The 19,012-nt window shown below is 44.1% G+C and overlaps 2 protein-coding genes across 2 annotated transcripts; both read right to left on the bottom strand.

The window, feature by feature from the left end:
- Positions 1-1,698: 1,698 nt before the first annotated feature.
- On the bottom strand, positions 1,699-9,127 carry zbtb22b (zinc finger and BTB domain containing 22b). The gene is made up of 5 exons (XM_061092289.1): positions 9,002-9,127; positions 7,313-7,543; positions 6,155-6,898; positions 5,467-5,748; positions 1,699-5,226 (listed from the first exon to the last, which is right to left on the bottom strand). Exons 2-5 carry the CDS (start codon positions 7,541-7,543, stop codon positions 4,201-4,203), a joined length of 2,283 nt encoding a protein of 760 aa, XP_060948272.1. The 5' UTR covers positions 9,002-9,127; the 3' UTR covers positions 1,699-4,200.
- A 733-nt stretch (positions 9,128-9,860) lies between these two features.
- Positions 9,861-15,671, bottom strand: kifc1 (kinesin family member C1). The gene is made up of 16 exons (XM_061092330.1): positions 15,579-15,671; positions 14,782-14,878; positions 14,302-14,355; positions 14,022-14,105; positions 13,650-13,848; positions 13,402-13,567; positions 13,041-13,208; positions 12,610-12,723; positions 12,436-12,522; positions 12,093-12,290; positions 11,699-11,863; positions 11,341-11,479; positions 10,993-11,132; positions 10,805-10,878; positions 10,608-10,683; positions 9,861-10,388 (listed from the first exon to the last, which is right to left on the bottom strand). Exons 1-16 carry the CDS (start codon positions 15,660-15,662, stop codon positions 10,344-10,346), a joined length of 1,890 nt encoding a protein of 629 aa, XP_060948313.1. The 5' UTR covers positions 15,663-15,671; the 3' UTR covers positions 9,861-10,343.
- Positions 15,672-19,012: the final 3,341 nt, after the last annotated feature.

Below are 19,012 nucleotides of genomic sequence, written 5' to 3'. Positions count from 1 at the left end.
CATAACACACATTTTGACTGTCCGACACACACCGTCCTGATGCCAGAAATGCACATTAATCCGCCACTGAAAATAGTCCCTCTCATATTTTACCCATTTTTAAGTAATGTTTGCTGAAGGCGACTTATTTGTTGTTTTTAAATTATCAATTTGTGACATATTTTTGAATGTTTACCTTCAGTAGGAACTAGAATGTAAATCAGCAGAGCACAAACCTCTTATGAAACCACATTTAAATTCACCAGTTTTTTCTTTGGATCTGCTCCAAGCCTTTTCTTTTTTCTTCCTATTAAGATCTTTGAATTATTCTTGGGGCCAACGATCAATCTTGGTCCATGTAACATCCTTCTATCAAGTTAGATGGAATCAGTTTCGTAGTTTTGTCTAATCCTGCGGACAATCAAAGCAACCAACAAACAGACGGGCGAAAACATCCCCTTTAGTGGAGGAAACCAGTGGGTTTGGAGCCGAGAGACACGAGAGACGGACAAATACATCGTTGCTTTTGGTCTTTTTGTGGCGTTTGTTGACAATAAAGAAAATGCTGAATATTTTCTGTGTAAAAGACGTTTGTCGTGATTCTGACTCATCTGAAAGAAAAATAATGCATCTTCATCACAGTTGCGTGTCATCATGATACTGACCTCCATCCAGAAAACGAAATTCCTCCATGTATTTTGTCTCAATCTGAACTGGAAATAAATGTTTTTAAATCTACTTGTTACAAAAAAAGTGAATTCTCAAAGAATTTTCATAAATATTATAAGAATGAAATCCAGCTTGACTAAAACATCAAACCAGTGAAGGTGAGATTTCTACATCCCTGTTATATTCTCGAGTAAAGTTGTTTTTCATGTTAGAAAGTGTTGCCCTTAATGACCTGCAACTATTATAGATACAATTTTTTGTGGCCAAAGTGCAGATGTGTAGATGTGTAGCTGCTCCTTCAGTAAAAGATGGACTTTATTAGATTTTGCCACGTGAAATATTTTGGGGGAATTGCTCTTTTCTAAGTTTCCAGATTGTAGCCCAGGAATGTAGTTATCGTAACTACGACCCATCAGGCCTCATTTATGCAGAGGAGCGATCATCATTCACTCTGAATTATTTTTTCTTTTAAATTTTTGATAAAAATAAATGATACATTTTGTTATATACAGACTCTGTGTTGCTGATTTGGGGTTTTACTTGTTCTCAAACTAAATATATTGGATATTGAGCAGACTGAATGTAAATTTGAATGTTTTTTGGTTAATGTGATTTTAGAAATGATCTCTCAGCTTGTACATATTCAGGTGTTTCATCCACCGACTGTTAATAACGGTGTGTAGCTGTGCTATCGAAGTCCTCGACCAATCACAAGTCAGTCTCAGCCGTCAATCATTACATTTTACTTTTTTTTTATTTCATCAAATAATTCATTAAAGCCAAATCTAACAGTGAAAACATCAGTGTAATAACTACCAAATATATTTATACATTTATCTTATGTGACTAATTTGGTCCATGTCCCATCTGCTATCAAGGAGGTTACTGGGTTTGGGACAGTAGCCAGCCACCAGGAGGCGATCAAGATGATTGGGCTTTCCTATCGTCTTGATCGTCCATCTTTATTTATATTGGTCTCATACATAGATCAAGCCCAAGATTTCTCTTCATATTTGTCGAGAACAGATTCAAAACAAACACTGTCCGTCATTTGCACAAGTAATTTATTAATCCATTATTTCTGATACAGGGCAGATGTAAATATTCATGTACTGTAGTTTCTTACATTATTAGTACCACTCCATTCAGGATTTACATGAAAATGTCTATTGATAACTTGTCGTTTTCTGTTCAACAATCAGCTGGTCAGTCAAAGACGTATAAGAACCTGTGTAATGTACAAAAATAATAAAAAGACCTCAGTCTAGTTTGCAGCAGCTTTCAGCTCGAGGCTGATCCTCCATCTTCATGTTCCCTCTATCACTCATTCACATGAGACTCGGTGCTACAGCGAGTTTTAATTTGTTGTTGGTCAGAAACTGTTTTAATGTCCAGCAGGTGACGCCGCTGAAGCTGTTGATCCATAATTCGGAGTTAGACAAGAAAGCTTGAGGTCTCTTTGGTTATTGATCTTGTTGTTATAAAATTAGAGTCATTAAATGAGATAAACTTTCTGATTTAGACGTTTTAACATCACAGGGCTGTTTAACACATTAATTTTATCTGTAACTGAAAAAAATGATAAAGCTAACTCTACAAAAGAGAATTAAGGTGCTGCTCTTTTATGTAAAGCAACACTATAACTTTACACATTAAAACATAAGTTTGATTCAGATGAGTTTGATATTTCAGTGACTGTGAATATTGAGAATGTTTCCTCTTTCATTCCCATTTCTCACCCTGAACGTCCTGCAGAGGGCGCTGTTGCAGAGTAAGAGTTACATAGTGTTGCTTTAAGTATGGGTTTATCCTTCCTGTGGCCGACAGGTGTTGATGATCCGGAGGTCATGTATGAGAATGAATAGTGAGACTGAAACTCTGTCTGCATGTTTAAAAGCTGTTGAGTGTTGGCGCACTTTAAACTCCCCACCAAAGAAAACCATTAGATGGCTATGAGACACATTTCTCACACGGTAACATTCAGTGTTTTCTTTTGCTCTAATTCAGCAGCGGAGCGAACAAACATCAACTGAAGCACAGTCCTGGAGGAAACACTGGAGGGCGCACTTCACAGATCACTCACCACAGAGGAAAAGCCTTCCACTCTGACCGAGCTATAAACCTGGTTATATAAAAACATCCAAACTCAGCCTTCACAGAAGGTAAAACATTCAGGTCCTCCGTAGGGAAACATCTCTGAAGGCATTCAACATGTTCATGAGGTCACGTGTGATATTTCCTCCACCGCTCACCGTCCTGTGCTGTAACGTCACTGCAACACTGCAACTATGTTTGGTTTGATTGACGTATGTTTGACATGGAACTGAAACAGTTGTAAAGCCACATATTCTTCATAAACACACATTATAACGTCAGTCTATATTATTGTCATCTCTTAGTAGCAGTGTCAGCTCTGACCACAAGGGGGTGCAAACATCTTTGAAAGCAAATACTGATTATTATGATGTTTTGGCTTCATTACTGTATAAGCACTATACACGGTATAGCTTAGTTAAGTTCACCATCTTCCATTATCAGGTTTCCCTAAAGCTACTTCAAAAATGATCTCTAGAACTAGAATCCGTCCCGAGCAGAGCAGACGCATCAGTATTTAAAGTTAGTATTTGTTCCAGGTCTGACGCTATATATCTCTATATATTTACAATAAGAATATTATACTCACAGCACGAGAACTCTGTGAACGACAAAGTTAGAAAGTGAAAGCAGGTAACAGCAGCGAAACTGGCGAACAAGTCCAAACAGTCGTTCCCTGTACACGTGTCGGGGGGGTGTCCCCTGGGATGAGGATGACTGATCTGTGACTGTGACCCCCACAGCAGCGTGGGGTCATCCGGTTGTTACAGTGGGCAGGAGAAGACGCTCTGCTGCTGCTGCTGTGAGGAATTCAGAAAGAGAAAGAGAAGAGAAACACAAATCTGCAACGTTTGACTAAGAAGTGAGTTTTGAAATCTGCTTAAGACCTTTTGCCTGTTTTGGTTTCACTATGTAAATCTCCTCTTTTCCTTCATTCCTAGTTTTTTTTTATCTGATTACAGCAAGAAATCACGATACGTTACTGCAGAAAACTCACAGCGATTTAGAAACAGCCATTTTCCTACTCTACTGATACTATAATGTTGTCACAGTTAGTGAAGCACAGTCTTCTCAGATTTGGTTTCCTCTCTAAGCGCACGCACTCTCCCGCAAAACCAGAAAAATAAACTTTAATAACATCTCACATATTTAAAACAATAGCCTACTCACTGAGACAAAAGCTCCTTTTTTTACGAGGCCACTTTTTTGGAGACAAGTTTCGTGGAACAAGAACTGCAGATAACGTCCGATTAGAAAAGTCTTTTTGAGAAACTTCTCCCCACAAGTCGACAGGAATCTCAACGGCTCAGCTGTTCTCCACGATCCTGACAAAATACCCACTTCCTGCTTGAAATGCTGAGAGTTGGCAGTTAAAAGAGTTGTTTCTAAAACAGCAGCAGGAACCAGGAACACCACCGGTATCTCACCACGAGGTTGGACATGACACACAGTTTGGTTTTAAGTCACGCTGTTATCATTGGCACTGACTTCACCACACCCACTCCGACCCAGCGCCAGAGCACCAAACATCCCAGATCCCTGACCTGGACTCTGAGAGACGACCCCCAGCAGCGCCCCTGCGGCTGCCATGTTGTTGCTGATGCTACTTCCTGTGGCTGAGACGCCGCCGGTGAGATGTGGAGAAGAAACAGACACTCCTCCTCTCCCTCCTCCTCCCTGAACATTACCCTGACCTCCCTCACCTGCAGACAGGAGGAGGTGAGCAGAGGAAATCAGATCCGGCCCATCCTCACCTCCACCTCCCCCTCTTCTCCCTCCCTCGCCGCTGCCCCCTGCTTCCCCGCTCTCCCCCAACCTGCTGCTGCGCCTCTCGCAGTGCGAGCGGTGCCTCATGAAGCTGTCGCGCCACATGAACTTCTTGCCGCAGCCGAGGCAGTCGTACGGCTTGAGGCCGGTGTGCGTCTTCATGTGCTCCGTGAGGTGATGCTTCATCTTGAACTTCTTGGCACAGACGGGGCAGTGGAACGGCCTCAGGTCCAGGTGCATGTTAATGTGCCGATCCCTCATGCTCTTGTGGGTGAACGTCTTACCACAGTGGCACATAAACATTTTCCCAGAACCCCCAGTGCTGCTGTTGCTGCCACCTCCAATCCCCCCGCTGTCCATGCCATCCACTCCCAGACCCCCCTGCATGGAGAGCTGGACCGCACCGTGCTCCAGACCGGGACCTTTGAAAGACGCTGCTCCTATCATACCACCTGGCATCCCTAGAGGGGGGGCGGGAGCGTCCAGAGAGAGTCCTGAAGCCTGGCTGTAGAGCAGGATCTGGTTCCCCTGCATGTCCAGGGGGAAGAGCTGGGCGCGGGCCGCTGCCGCAGACTGAACCTGACCCAGCAGCGCTGAAACCGCCCGAGCGCTCTGGCTCTGACCTGCAGCGCCGTCCTGAAGGTGCTGAGCTAACGTCTGGTCCATCAAGCTGCCTTCAAACTTGAGGTAGTCTTCTGAAGACTGGCAGTAGTCCATCTAGAGACAGACGGGGAGAGGGGACTTTAGATGTGATGAAACCTACCTGGAGAGACAGTTTGCTGGGATCATCAGGACACTTACAACTGTTGATGTGATTTGAGATATTCTGCTGTGGGCAGTGCAGCATGGGTTCACTGAGGATGCATTCTACATATCTATACTCAAAGCACCGGCTGGCAGTGCCACATTATCAAACGATGCTATAATCCTTTATAAACCTTTTGACCTTCAGCTCACCTGTGAGTCCATGTCGCTGTCGGCTCTGCCCCCGAGCTCGACTGAGAGGCTCCTGACGTTGGAGATGTTGAAGTCGCTCCTCTCTCTCTCTCTGGCCAGCTCCAGCTCCCTCTCGTCCTCCTCGTCCTCCTCCTCCTCTCCTCCCTCCTCCCCAGACACAACGATGAGGTCGTCGTCCTCCATGCGTTCGGTTTTCACCACCACCCACTGTTTACGAGGCATGATGCTGGGCTGGCTGTAGGTGGGACGCTTCTGCGGTGGCAGCACCGAGTCCAGCCCGTCCTTTCAGTTGAGAGATTTCACAGCATAATTTACATGAGATATCTGCTCTTTGTTGTCAGTGAAAGCTTATTCATCTTCCTCTTGTTCAAATAAATTAAATTTCAATGTTAATTTCTACATTATTTGCTTTTGTAAATGTGTTGATGCCATCGATAGAGAAAATAATGAGCGACCACTGACTAAATACTGTATAATTTCTTCTGTAGGATTTATTTCTGACAATTCAGATACAAAGAGTTTCATGTTCTGCCCTGACAATCACATCTACAATAATATAAAATATATAAATTTATAATATTCAACAAGAATAAAAATGCAAAATCGATAATTTGAATGTAACACTTCCCTGAAATGTAATTTCAAAGTAAAAGCTGAAATAAATGTGCGTCAGTGTCAGGACCTTCACCTGATAGGACGAAACTCCGAAGCTGTCGCTGACCCCGACTTCCTGCTCTGACACTGAACTCATTTTCTTCCTCCTCCCGCTGCCTCCTCCTCTTCCTCTCTTCCTTTGGTGGTACAACACCTCCTCCTCTTCCTCCTCTACGTCCTCCTCCTCTTCCTCAATTAGAAAGGCCTCCTCCCCCCCTGATGGGGTGCAGTAGCTGGGGGTGTTGTTCGCCCCCCCTCCGTCCACTGAAGCTCCAGCTGCAGCTGCACCGCTTCCCCCAAAGCTGCTCCCGTCTCGGGGGCTGAAGTAGTTGGTGCTGCTCGGCGACTGGCTCTCACTCACGGCAGTGTGGCTGGGGGGCTGGGAGGCACGGGGGGGCTCGCTGGAGCCCCCCACCTGAGCTTGACCCCCATCACCACCACGGGCTCCATTACCACCAGCTGCAACACTGTCACTGTTGCTGCTGCTACAGCCGGGGTTAGCTGAACCCGCACCTCCTCCCAGCCCGGGTTTGACCTGCACGCCTCCTCCTCCTCCACTGTTCCCCCCCCCGGCCGCAGCTCGGTCCTCCTTCAGCAGCTCGGTGCACTTGTCCACGATGTGCCACATCTGCAGGACGCTTCCCACCGTGAGGTAGTTGACGATGTCTTCACGCAGCATCCGGAGCTGACCGGTGTAGGCGCAGCTCAGCACGCTCTCAAACGCCAGCGGGTCCATCACGGCCGGGATGGAGACCGTGGACATGTCCTTCAGTAGAACCTGGGGAGGGATGAGGACACGATCTCACTACCTGACACCAGGTCCTCACACAGATAACTGGGGCCTGAAGTTATCTTTGGCAGATGAATAATGCTTTCTTGTTAAAATATCCAATTTCACCTTTTCAATATCTAAAGTAACTAGAATGGCTCTCAGTGAATACCAACACCAAGGTCTCAACTCAATCAACCTGCACCACAATGTTAAGGGAAGTGATATCAAATTCCTGGTTTACCCAAAATTTTAATGGGTTCTTTGTTAATCTATGTCAGATCCTTCTGCAAAATTTTGCGCAAATCAGTTTTTATATAATCCTGCTGATAAACAAACAGACAGACAGTCAGACAGGGGCGGATAATAACAAAAACAGTGATGTCAGAAATGTGTTAAATCCTCAGATCCCACCACTCCCACCTGGTCATGGAAGTACGGTGAGGACGCGGCCAGGACGCAGCGGTGGGCCTTGAACACTTGTCCCTGGACGTGGATGGACAGGTCACACAGCCGGCCGTCCTCTCTCTGCCGGTTCAGGCTGTCCAGCACCGAGGCCTGAGCGCTGGGGAAGCTCACCTGCACCATGGAGCCAGAGGTGTCGCTGTGAGCTGAACTGCTGCTGCTGCCCACCTCCACGGGCAGGGACTGCATCTGGGGGGTAGAACCACATTCATGACTTGCAGTTTTGTTGAGATGCATTTCTGCAGGAATTGTGTCCAGACCATAGACTGTAAATAAACGCGTCTCCTTCGTCCTCCCACGACTTAGAAACTGTCTGCGCAAACCTAAAACAACAGAATCCTTTCTGATTGGAAATTTGACATCTTATTTTGGTCCATCTCCCATCTGCGAACACAGAGGAGGTGGTATTTTTTACCTATACTGCAGCAGGCCACTAGGGGGTGATGAGACGCTTTGGCTTCACTTTTGGAGATGTGCCGTCATGGCCATCTTTACATTTGAGCTGTGTCCTAACTCAGGGATCGCTTCTTTCAGAGGACGTGGTCTACATAGCTCCTGAAGACGGTCTCCCTCTGGAGCTGGAGGACTTCCAGTGAAAGAAGTTGCATCTTTCATTGCTCAGGAATGGACGGATGCATTTGAAGGAGATGGAACAGTCTAGTCGCCCAATCGGGCTTCGAATGCAGCCTCCGAACGATACGTTCCCTAACAGACTGTAATTCTCACCACGACTGACTCGATGCTGAATACTGGGATCAGATATATAATAGGCAGATGCAGGGGGGGGGGGGGGACGCAGAGAGAACAGTGGCCAATCAGCCTTGTTCTGCCCTGTGAGAGAAATAGTGATTTGTGAAGATGGTCTAAACAAATAACATCTGATTGAATGATGATAATGTTACAGAGAAAAGCCGAATACACTGTGAAGCTGTCAGTGTGACACACTGTGTTTAAGGTCAGCAGGGTCAGAGGTCAGATCATCAGGGTCACACACTTGTCTTGTGTTGCTGTTGTCAGTGCGTGAGAGAATCTACAACAGCAAATCAGAGCTGTGGATGGAGGAGGTGTAAGTGATGATGAAGACGATGGTGATAGGGATGGTGTTACAGGTAATAATACAGATGATGTTAGTGGAGATGTAAGTGATGATGAAGATGATGTTATGGATGGTGTCAGTGATGATGAAGGTGGTGTTAGTGGAGGTGATGATGATGATGAAGATGGTGTTACAGGTAATGATACAGATGATGATGTTAGTGGAGGTGTTAGTGATGATGAAGGTGTTGTTAGTGGTGATGATGTCAGTGATGATGAAGATGATGGTGTTAGGGATGATGTGAGTGATGATGAAGATGATGTTACAGGTAATAGTATTAGTGATGATGAAGATGATGGTGTTAGGGAGGATGATGAAGGTATTAGTGATGATGAAGATGATGGTGTTAGGGAGGATGATGAAGGTATTAGTGATGATGAAGATGATGGTGTTAGGGAGGATGATGAAGGTGCAGCAGACAAACAGTTGTTTAGCCTCAAACTCTGATCACACCGTTACAGATGTGACGTTAGCCTGTTAGCTAGCTCCTCACAGGGCTACACACACACAGACACACACACACACACACACACACACACACACGAACTGACCGCCTCAGTGGACCGAGCAGCGGCTCAGGGTGAAGCGTGAGTCCGAGCCGCGGGCAGCGAGTCCCGCTGGTTCCTCCGCGACCTGAAGTCTAACGACCATCTTTAAAGAATAACTCTTCTTCTTCTTCTCCTGTGGAACTGCAGCGGCAGACAGACACTGCGCCTTTAACCAGCTCCAGACAGGCGAGCCAGACTTTAGCCGACAGGAAATAAAGGATCATTTGACATGCAATAAATAGAACTATAATCATTTACACTGCTTAAAGTCAACCTGAATTATATTTAGCAACGTGTGAATTTGATGAAAATTAAATATAATTATGAAATTTTAATTTAATAATCCTGAAATTAGTCAAAACATTAGACATTGAGGGTTTAAATAAAAAATGGTGGGAAACTCATTATTTCTTACAAAACTTAATTTCCCCCCGTTTTATGTTCTCCTAAATTGTATTAAAAAAAAAGTAAATAAGGGGTTAATAAAAAAACACTATCTTATGAAAAATTCAAACAAATCAAACAGACATTTTATATTTCTTAAATGAGGAGATACTCAGGGTTACAACTAATTAAAAATACATTTGTTATTTCCTACCTTAATAAAAAATAAAATAATTTAATTCTTCCTGAATTCTATTAAAAGTCTGACCAATTTAAAGTTGGACTAAAGCACCATCTCAAAGAAGCAGACATTAAATTCCCGGATCGACTCCAAACTGTAATTTATTCTTTATTTGGCTCAACCTGTCCACAAACATTCATGGGAATCAGGTCAGTGCAGTTTTTGAAAAACCTGCCAACAAACACAGCAATGAAAACGTTATCACTTTGGCAGAATAAGGCAAATGAAATGCAAGTAGGCCATCTACTGAAGGTCTTTATTATTTCAGCACACTGGCTCAGAGAGTACAGATGGACAAATAATAATATAAAATACAAGGTGACTACTCATCACCACAAGTGTCACAAAAGAATATTGGTCAGTTTACTTAAGCAATTTTTTGAAGTGGAGATTAAAGCATTGACTGATTAATCAGAAAAAAACTCACTGTATATAAAAGAGTCGTATATATGGAGATTAAAACAATTTGTAGAAATATGCATATGTACACATCCACTGGATTTACATAAAAAGGTGTAAGAACTTTTAGAAGCCCATTAGTTATCACTAATCAAGGCCCTGAGAATAGTTAAAAGGATTTTTAAGGTTTTGGTTCCGACTGATTGGCACCACTGTGCGAACCAAACAGCTCAATCTGTAAATAAAAGACAGGATTTCATGCTGCTACAATAACGGTAAAAATAGGACAAAGTACGATTTTTTTCCCCCCAGAGCTTCACTCTACTTCCTGTTGGCACTCGCAGTCCCGATAACGCAGTCGTTCACCTGAAAAAACAGCAAACACAAAACAAGGTGTAAACATCCAGTACACTGTTAAGAACAGTAGCATAGCATTGACAATATCATCAGCTCTGCTTTTACATTTTTGTCAGGTATTAAGTTGTGAGCTTCTTGGTTGGTTTGTATGTTTTTGAGGAAGATTACACAAAAACAAGTCAAAAAGCACATATTTAAAAACAACAAAAAAACAAAGATGCCACGGACCTTGCTGGCAAACCTCAAGGAGTTGAGCGTTTCCCCGAAGCTGTCTGTCTCTGGGGCGATGTTCACGAACATCAGGCTGGGATGAGCACAACAGAAATAGTATTATGAATAAACTTATAAGAATAATGTGACACAACGTAATGCAGCCTTATATGTGGCAGACTGTTGGAGATGTGAAGATACACTAAGGAACTCACGTCTTGCTGTTTCCTCCTAAGCAGCACTGCAGGAGGTATGTGAGCTTGGAGTTTCTATACGGAACATAGCTCTCCTGGATGAGAAGAAAAATAAGTTTATGTCAAACAAAATAAATAAAAATGATTTAGATGTTGATGTAAATGAATCCCAGCATTGTCAGGTTTTATCCAAGCTCCTGCTTACAGACCTTGTTGGCCAGCGCGGTGATGACGAGGCCGAGGTTGGACAGAGAACCGTTGATGGCCGTCATCTCTTTGAAGCGCTCGCCCTGAGACTGACTCTTCACCATTCGCTCACTGCCAGCCAAGTCCACCAGGCACAGAGTGGCTATACACACACAAACAAAGGTGTTATGAAAGTTATGAAGGAAAAGCTTGATTATTAAAGAGCTTTTTTGGGGAACAGAATAAGAAGCTTCAGAGGAACAACACTTATGTTGAGTTCCAGCGAATGGCCAATGAACATTTTTGATTTTCAAAACATACAAGTGAGGCCACTGTCCTGATGCTGGTTTAATCACTGGGGTTATACTCACACTTGCATTTGACATCCCTGCCCAAATTCACTCCCTCGATATCCAGCTGGAAGACTGAGTGGGAGCGAGAGGAGCGGTCGTTCTGGGCCGTCTGGGCTGTGGAGCGGTTCTGATTGGCCAGCGCAATCAGGCCGAGGACCTAGACGGAAATCAGCAAATTTCCTTACTCTTGAAAACAGTGTGTGGATACTCAAACATCCTTGTGTACTTCTTTCACAATTTCAAAATGGACAAGCTTTGAAAATCTGCATAGTTTATTGTCATCTTTGAGAGATACTTTTTTCTTTTATAAAGATACAGGTTATGTTGTTGATCATTGTGTCGTTTAAGCAGCTGAGATATAACCGTCCCGCCGTACCTGATCCTCGTTGGAGACCTTTTCATAGGTGAGGTTGGTGATGGTCACCTCATTGTTGGTCGATTTCCGGATTTCGTGTTCAGGCCGCTTGCTGGCTTTGCCGGTGTAGAGGAGGTCTTTCAGGGTCTCGTTGTAGATCTCAACAAAGCTTGCTGTGAAGTTGAACTGAGGAAAAACACAGAAACGATTCCTGTGTGTTATTAAATCTCCTCCACAGTTAAACACGCTCAGAGATATAAGAGATATAAGTCAATAGTGAGGATTGTATTTAATGCTCTAGGCTCCACTTCACAATATCTAATGTGCAGACTCGGGCTCCAGATGATGACCTGTATATGAGCTTGAATTCCCTCTCTCCCTGTATGCTCTCACATGAATCACAGACCACACTAACCTCCCAGCCTTGTGCTCCTAGCCTCTCTGCTGCTTTGAAAATTTGCTGCACAGCTCGTGGAATGACGCCTCGGGTCTGGTCAAACTCGTCTCCCTCCATGGTGTATGTCTTTCCACTTCCTGTCTGGCCATAGGCAAAGCAGCAGACGTTGTAGCCGTCCAATGCCGACTGCACCAGCAGAGAGATCTCCTCAAAGACCTGGAAATAAGGTGAAATGGTCATTGTGCAATTTCCTGAACAAAATATGTGAATAAAAAACAAAAATACTTTTGAGTTATTCATGATAACTCAAAGATTGCTTCATAGATAGTACTGTAAGCTGTGACAGATGAATATTGCTTACCTCTTGTTGTGAGGAGTCAGGGCTAAACACACGGTCAAAGTTGAAGTTATAACTCTTCTGTGTGTCTGCAGTTTTGCCTGTATGAGACTGAAAAGAGGGAAGAGGGTAAAGAAAACAGTTTCTGTGAACACAAACATTCCTGTGAGAGAAGTGGAATGCTGGTAGGATTCTCACCTCCTCTGTTTTGGCCAGCGTTATCATCTTGTTGTCACTGGCTGGGAGCTGGATCTGCTTGCTGAGGCCTCCACCAACCAGTGGACGCACTCTGCAAAAAACCCTGATGTTGCCCTGCGTGAGAAAGATGATGGACAGATTAGTCTGAGGCTTCATCCCAACTACCACATTTGGGTTTTATAAACTAATCACTGCTGTCTAATCTAGAGTTTTCTAGCACCGAATACTGAGAAGTTTGGACATTTTTCTAGCCCAGTTTTAGTTTGAAAACGTTGGAGACTTGACGCAGTCACACACATTCTTTTCCTGATTGTTTCTCCATCAGTCACGACTTGACTATCAGCAGTGAAGGCAGAACTTTGGTAGGCCCGTCAGTAAGACAGATCAGCTGAAAGCCCTTTGAGAGAGTTGTGACGATCACGATAACTTACCTTGAGCTCCTGAATGGCATTGTGGAGCCGCCTGCGCTCCATTTCACCAGCGTGAAGGTCGTCTCTTTGCTGGACCATGGTCTCTTTGAGACAGCGGACTTCTTCCTCAGTGTCTCTGAGGGTTGCCTGCACACGGGTCAGAGTCGTTTCCTGCACTGAGAGCTTCATCTGGAGTGAAAAAGGAGGAACAACTGAAACATCTTTTTTACAAAATCTGAAAATCTTGGTTGGGTTTTAGGATAGTTATAGGGTTATAGGGTAATAGAGTCCAGCAGGTCAAGTCTGGCATGTGTGTGTGTGTGATTATACTGCACAATGAAGATCACCAGTATTCTCTGTTGACCAGCAGCTGACGTTATACCTTAAGAGTTTGTAGCTCTGTCTCTTGACTGTCTCTGAGCGTCTCCATGACCTTGTATCTGCCCTCCAAGTTGGACAGCTCCTTTTTGAGAGTGCTCTTATCACTGGACACTTGCTCCAACTGCTCCCGGACCCCTGACAGGGCCTGCAGCTCCTCTTCGTAGTCACTAATGGATTACAAAGAGACAAATGAGTGACACTACAATGTAATGGCAGTAAAACATTTTCTAAATGAATCGGTCCTGCTACCTGATCTGATTTCTTTGCTTTTCAAGCTCTTTCTCCATTAAATCCACTCTGGTCCGACTCTGGGTCATGGAGCCTTTCAGAGCCTCATTCTCCTGGTTGACAGATTTGACCTTGGTCTGGTAGTTAAGGAGCTTACCCTCCATGTCGCTGACCTTGCCCTTCAGGTCCCATGCATGCCGTTTATTGCCGGCGCCTCCAACTGTAAACGAGAGCATCATCGACATTTATTATCAGACCTCATCTTCCCCAGTTCTTATTTCAGTCCCTTACAGATAAACTATTTTGCCCTTTTCACAGAATTGCAACATTTGTAATTTGTTAGGAAGGCAAATAAAAAACACTGCCTTTTATTTAACGGAACTAATTTCTCACCTGCTTTTGTGCCAGTGGCTGCAACAGGTTGTTTTACATTGGCTCCCTTGGCTGTAGTTGCTGCTACAGATGGCTTTAGGACACCTGATGGGACAAAATGTGGTGATGAACATTGGACAACACATAAAAATAAGCAGAGATGTTCACATAATCATTTATTACCAATAATATATAATGATAGATTGCACTTCAGAACCAAAGAATTTTTGAATTGTGTTATCAGCTGATAAACACACCTCTAGGTTAAAGGTTAGTGGACTCAATGCTTTCATGGTCTTACCTCTGGAAGGACCAGCAGCCACGGTGGCAGCTCCCATCCTCCTGACTGGCTTCACTGTGGCCGGGAGGAAAGACAAACATCAAAATAAGAAATACACTTCTTAGAGCTAAAATGTTTTTAACCCTTAACAAGGCAGAAACACCTGGCAGAATTTTTTTTTATAAAACAATGGAACGTAAGCAAACAATAACAAAAAGATACAATCATAGATGTATATGATCAAATAATATAATATTCATTGAGGAAAACTTGAAGGGGGGATTTAAAAGAAGCCAGAGAGTTAGTCGGTCTATGTTTAATGTGCGGCTAATTCCATGTTATTGTTATCAAACCCTTACTGCAGGGAAGAAATGTATATAATGCTTGATACTTTCTGATAAAATGAAAAGTATAGAGCTTGATTTTCGAAACTACATATAAAGATACGCAGAAAGGCAAAGCGTTTCTGGTGTGAGAATCAGGTTTGAGATGTAAACTCACAAAGAGGGGCCCTGGCTGCTGCAGCAGGACGCTTCACACCGATGATGGTCGCTGCCGCCTGTGGTTTGAAAGGCTCTGGGTCCTTCCGAGTCCTCTTCTGTAAACACACACACACAAACACCATCAGCACAAAGCGAGAGCAACACATCCACAGTTATAGAAGGGATCACCTTTGTTCTGTACACCCACGTATACGAATACCTCATCATTTCAGGGACACGTTCAAATTGGCTCTGTGTATTAACACTGTTATTGGCTTCTCAAATATATCTGACTTCGTTGCAAAAAGATGTATTCTTAAGAGTAGTACAGAAAATATAATATCTTTATCACAATAGGATTCCCATCTGTAGTACAAGCAGTCGGAAAGAAGAACAGTTATGCGGCCAGAAAATTAATTTAACAGAAATGTAAAACCATGAAAACAAATAAGTGCAAGATATAAAATAAATACACAACTTAAATATCTGCATTAGGCACCAGACTATCCATTTTTACGAGTCAAGATGGCGATGTTCTGCAATATTGTTATTTCGTCCCAACCCTGGCATACAAGTATACACTCACAACAGTATACAATATGATACCGATATAAGTTTGGAGTATTTCACAATAAGGTAATACATATGGTATAATATAATATATGTTGTGTTATACAGATAGAAATTCAGGGATTGTGCAGAATTCCTTCAGGATTAACACTCTGTCTTTAAACTTAAGGAACTAATAGTAGTTCTTGTACTTGTCCCTCAGTGCATCGCAGATGCCAGATGTTTGTGTTAGTGTTGAGGACAAACCTGAGCAGGAGCACAGTCCGGACCGTTCTCCGAGCTGCTGCTGGCAAGGACTCTCTTACTGGACATCACTGGTAAGCGGGACATGCTCTGTCCAGTCAGGAGGGAAAACATCCATGTCAGTAAACCACAGAGAAAACAAAGACTAACTTAGCAGGAAGGAGAATGCAACTGATGCACATTAGCTTAAAGTCAGCTAGCAGCCGTTAACCAAATCGCTTAAGTTAGCCGCCGATAGCTTGAGAGACAGGAAACAGCTCCGCGGAACGAGCTGAGGAACCGGGTCTTAAAACCGTGGATGAAAAGTGAACTCTTACATGGATCAGAACAGAAACCTGGCGGACGATGATTCTCCTTCTCCTTTTCCGGTGAATCTCCTCCTTCGATGAATCTCCTTCTCCGCGTCCAGACGTTTGAATTCAAATCCAAATGCTGGGCTCGGCGCTCCCGACACGCTGCCATGATTGGCTGAGCCGCCGCAGCCCACGCCCCTTTGTGTTGGTATGCTCGTCATACTGCACGGAACGTCCCGCGCGGGCGGGATACACGAGGTTTGCATGTCTAAAGGCAAAATCTCAATATTGATGAGTGAAACCAATCGTGCTTTGAATTCCCTGTAGCTCCGTCACGGTAAACAGATCTTATTTTATCTATGTCATCATTTTATCATCTTTATATTTAGTCTATGAACTATATGAACCTCACGAAGTTAAGCTAGCTCACCTCTTTTACATGTTTTTAAAAATAAATATTGGAAAATCACACGTTTGTTATTCCAGAACTCTCCTGGGTTTTTAAATTCAAAGCCAGTTGTTATCACTTCCTCTTTACCGAAACTGGAATTACAGAAAAACATCTGTAGTCGAGTGTCTCTCAGGCCCAATGAAATTCAATAAACAAACACACAAACCAACCAACAAACAGACACAACAACACACACAACAGACACAACCCTTTAACAGAGGTAATAACTTATTTTAATAAGCTCAGTAGTCAGTTATAACATTTCTATAATATGAAAAAGCTGGCTGGTCCCTGCACAGTTGTTTGCATTTAATATTTAAAACATGACGTCACTTTAAGGTTTTTGCCTAATTTCACCGTCTTTCGTGTACAGATGCAAATGAATGTTGGTATTTCATTTTTTTAATATACACTGAAGACCTGCAGATGAATTGCTGCAAAACCAAATCCCCCCCCCACACTCCGTGGAAGACCTCAAACTTGCTAACGATCTGAATGACTTTTACTGGAGATTCGACGAACAACAATGGACCAGGTCTAACCCACACAAACAGCTTTGTTTGGAGAAGGAGGCGGCCTTTAAGAGTGGGGACATGGATAGTTTCAGACTGGCTAAATACTCGTTTGGCAAGGAGATTAAGGAGGCCAAACGACAGTATTCAAAGAAGCTGGAACAACTGTTTGCAGCCAACGACTCCTCGTCAGTCTGGGAGGGGCTTCGGGTGATCACCGGCTGCAAAACCAAACCCCCCCCACTCCGTAGAAGACCTCAAACTGGCGAACGATCTGAATGACTTTTAATGCAGATTGGACCCCTGCCTGACTGAACCCCCGCAAGGACGCTGTCTCCCCCCCCCCCCCCACACACACTGAGGCACTGTGCAGACCAGCTTTCGCCAGTGTTCACGGACATCTTCAACACCTCCCTGGCTGAATGTGTTGTACCCGCCTGCCTCAAAACATCCACCATCATCCCCGTTCCCAAGAAGCAGAGGATCACCTTAATGACTACAGACCAGTCGCCCTGACCTCTGTTGTAATGAAGACCTTTGAGCGCCTGGTGCTGACCCACCTCAAGACAATAACCAACCACCTCCTCGACCCACTGCAGTTTGCCTATGAGCCAACAGGTCCTTAGGCCACTTCCTCCTCCAGCACCTCGACTCCCCCGGCACCTACGCCAGGATCCTGTTTGTGGACTTCAGCTCTGCATTCAACCCCATCGCCCCGGCTCTTCTCCGGGACAAGCTGACACAGCTGAGGGTGCCTGAGCCCACCTGCAGGTGGATCACTGACCTCCTGACTGACAGGAAGCAACGCGTGAGGCTGGGCAAGCTTGTCTCTGAGTCCCGGTCCATCAGCACTGGAGCCCCACAAGGTTGTGTGCTGTCCCCTCTTCTCTTCTCCCTCTACACCAACAACTGTACCTCCAGCCATCCCTCTGTCAAACTCCTGAAGTTTGCAGACGACACGACCCTCATCGGATTAATCCCCAATGGGGAGGAGGCCGCCTACAGAGAGGAATTAGATTAGATTTCTTTATTTATCCACACAACGGGGAAATTCACTTGTTACAGCAAATAAGAGAAAACAGAATTTAAGTAACAGTGCCGAAGCACAATAAAAAAGATCACAATATGTACACTACTAAACTACACATAATGAGAGTACAGCCTGGCTTCCTGGTGCAGCCAGAACCACCTGGAGCTGAACGCTTTGAAGACTGTAGAGATGGTGGCAGACTTCAGGAGGAGCCCAGCCCAAACCCCCCCCGCCCCCTCAATCTGTGCGACTCCACAGTTAAAACAGTGGAGTCTTTCAGATTCCTGGGGACCATCATCACCTGAGATGGGCGGAGAACATCACCTCCATCATCAAGAAGGCCCAGCAGAGGATGTTCTTCCTGCGGCAACTAAAAAAATTCAACATGCCGCGGAAAGTGATGGTGGAGTTCTACACGGCCATCATCGAGTCCATCCTCACATCATCAATCACCGTCTGGTTCGCTGCCTCCACTGCCAAGGACAAGGGCAGACTGCAGCGGATCAGAAGGTCAGCTGAAGGTCATCGGCCGTGACCTGCCGGCTCTCCTAGACCTGTTCCACTCTAGGATCAGTAAGAGGGCAGGCAAGATCATTGCTGATCCTTCCCATCCCGGTCACCACCTTTTTCATAGACTTCCCTTTGGAAAAAGGTTCCGGGCCATCAGGACTAAAACCTTACGCAACCTGAACAGTTTTTCCCCCCCGTGGCAGTGGGGCTCACAAACAAGCCTCCTGCATCACACTGAGTCTGACTCTGCCACATTTATCTCAATTCTTACTGTATATATTGTTGTTTTGTTTTTATGTACAGTGGCAATTTCAAATATTTCCAATATATGCAACTGTTCAGACAGTTGCATATATTGTGCAACACACACACACAGCTGTTTTCCTTGTTAATGAATATTAACAGTCACCGCCTATTCCAGAAAATCTCTGCACCTTAGCACTGTACGTGCCCATAACTCTCTCACTGTATATATTGTTTCATTTTATATTGTTTTATATATATATATATATATATATATATATATATATATATATATATATATATATATATATATATATATATTGTTGTTTAATGTCTGATTGTTATTTATGTGCACCAACCACACCAAGGGAATTTCCTGTATGTGAATATATACTTGG

This window comes from Limanda limanda, chromosome 19, assembly GCF_963576545.1.
Source record: "Limanda limanda chromosome 19, fLimLim1.1, whole genome shotgun sequence".
In the NCBI taxonomy this organism is placed as follows: Eukaryota; Metazoa; Chordata; class Actinopteri; order Pleuronectiformes; family Pleuronectidae; genus Limanda; species Limanda limanda.
This window is presented reverse-complemented; position numbering and strand designations above follow the sequence as displayed.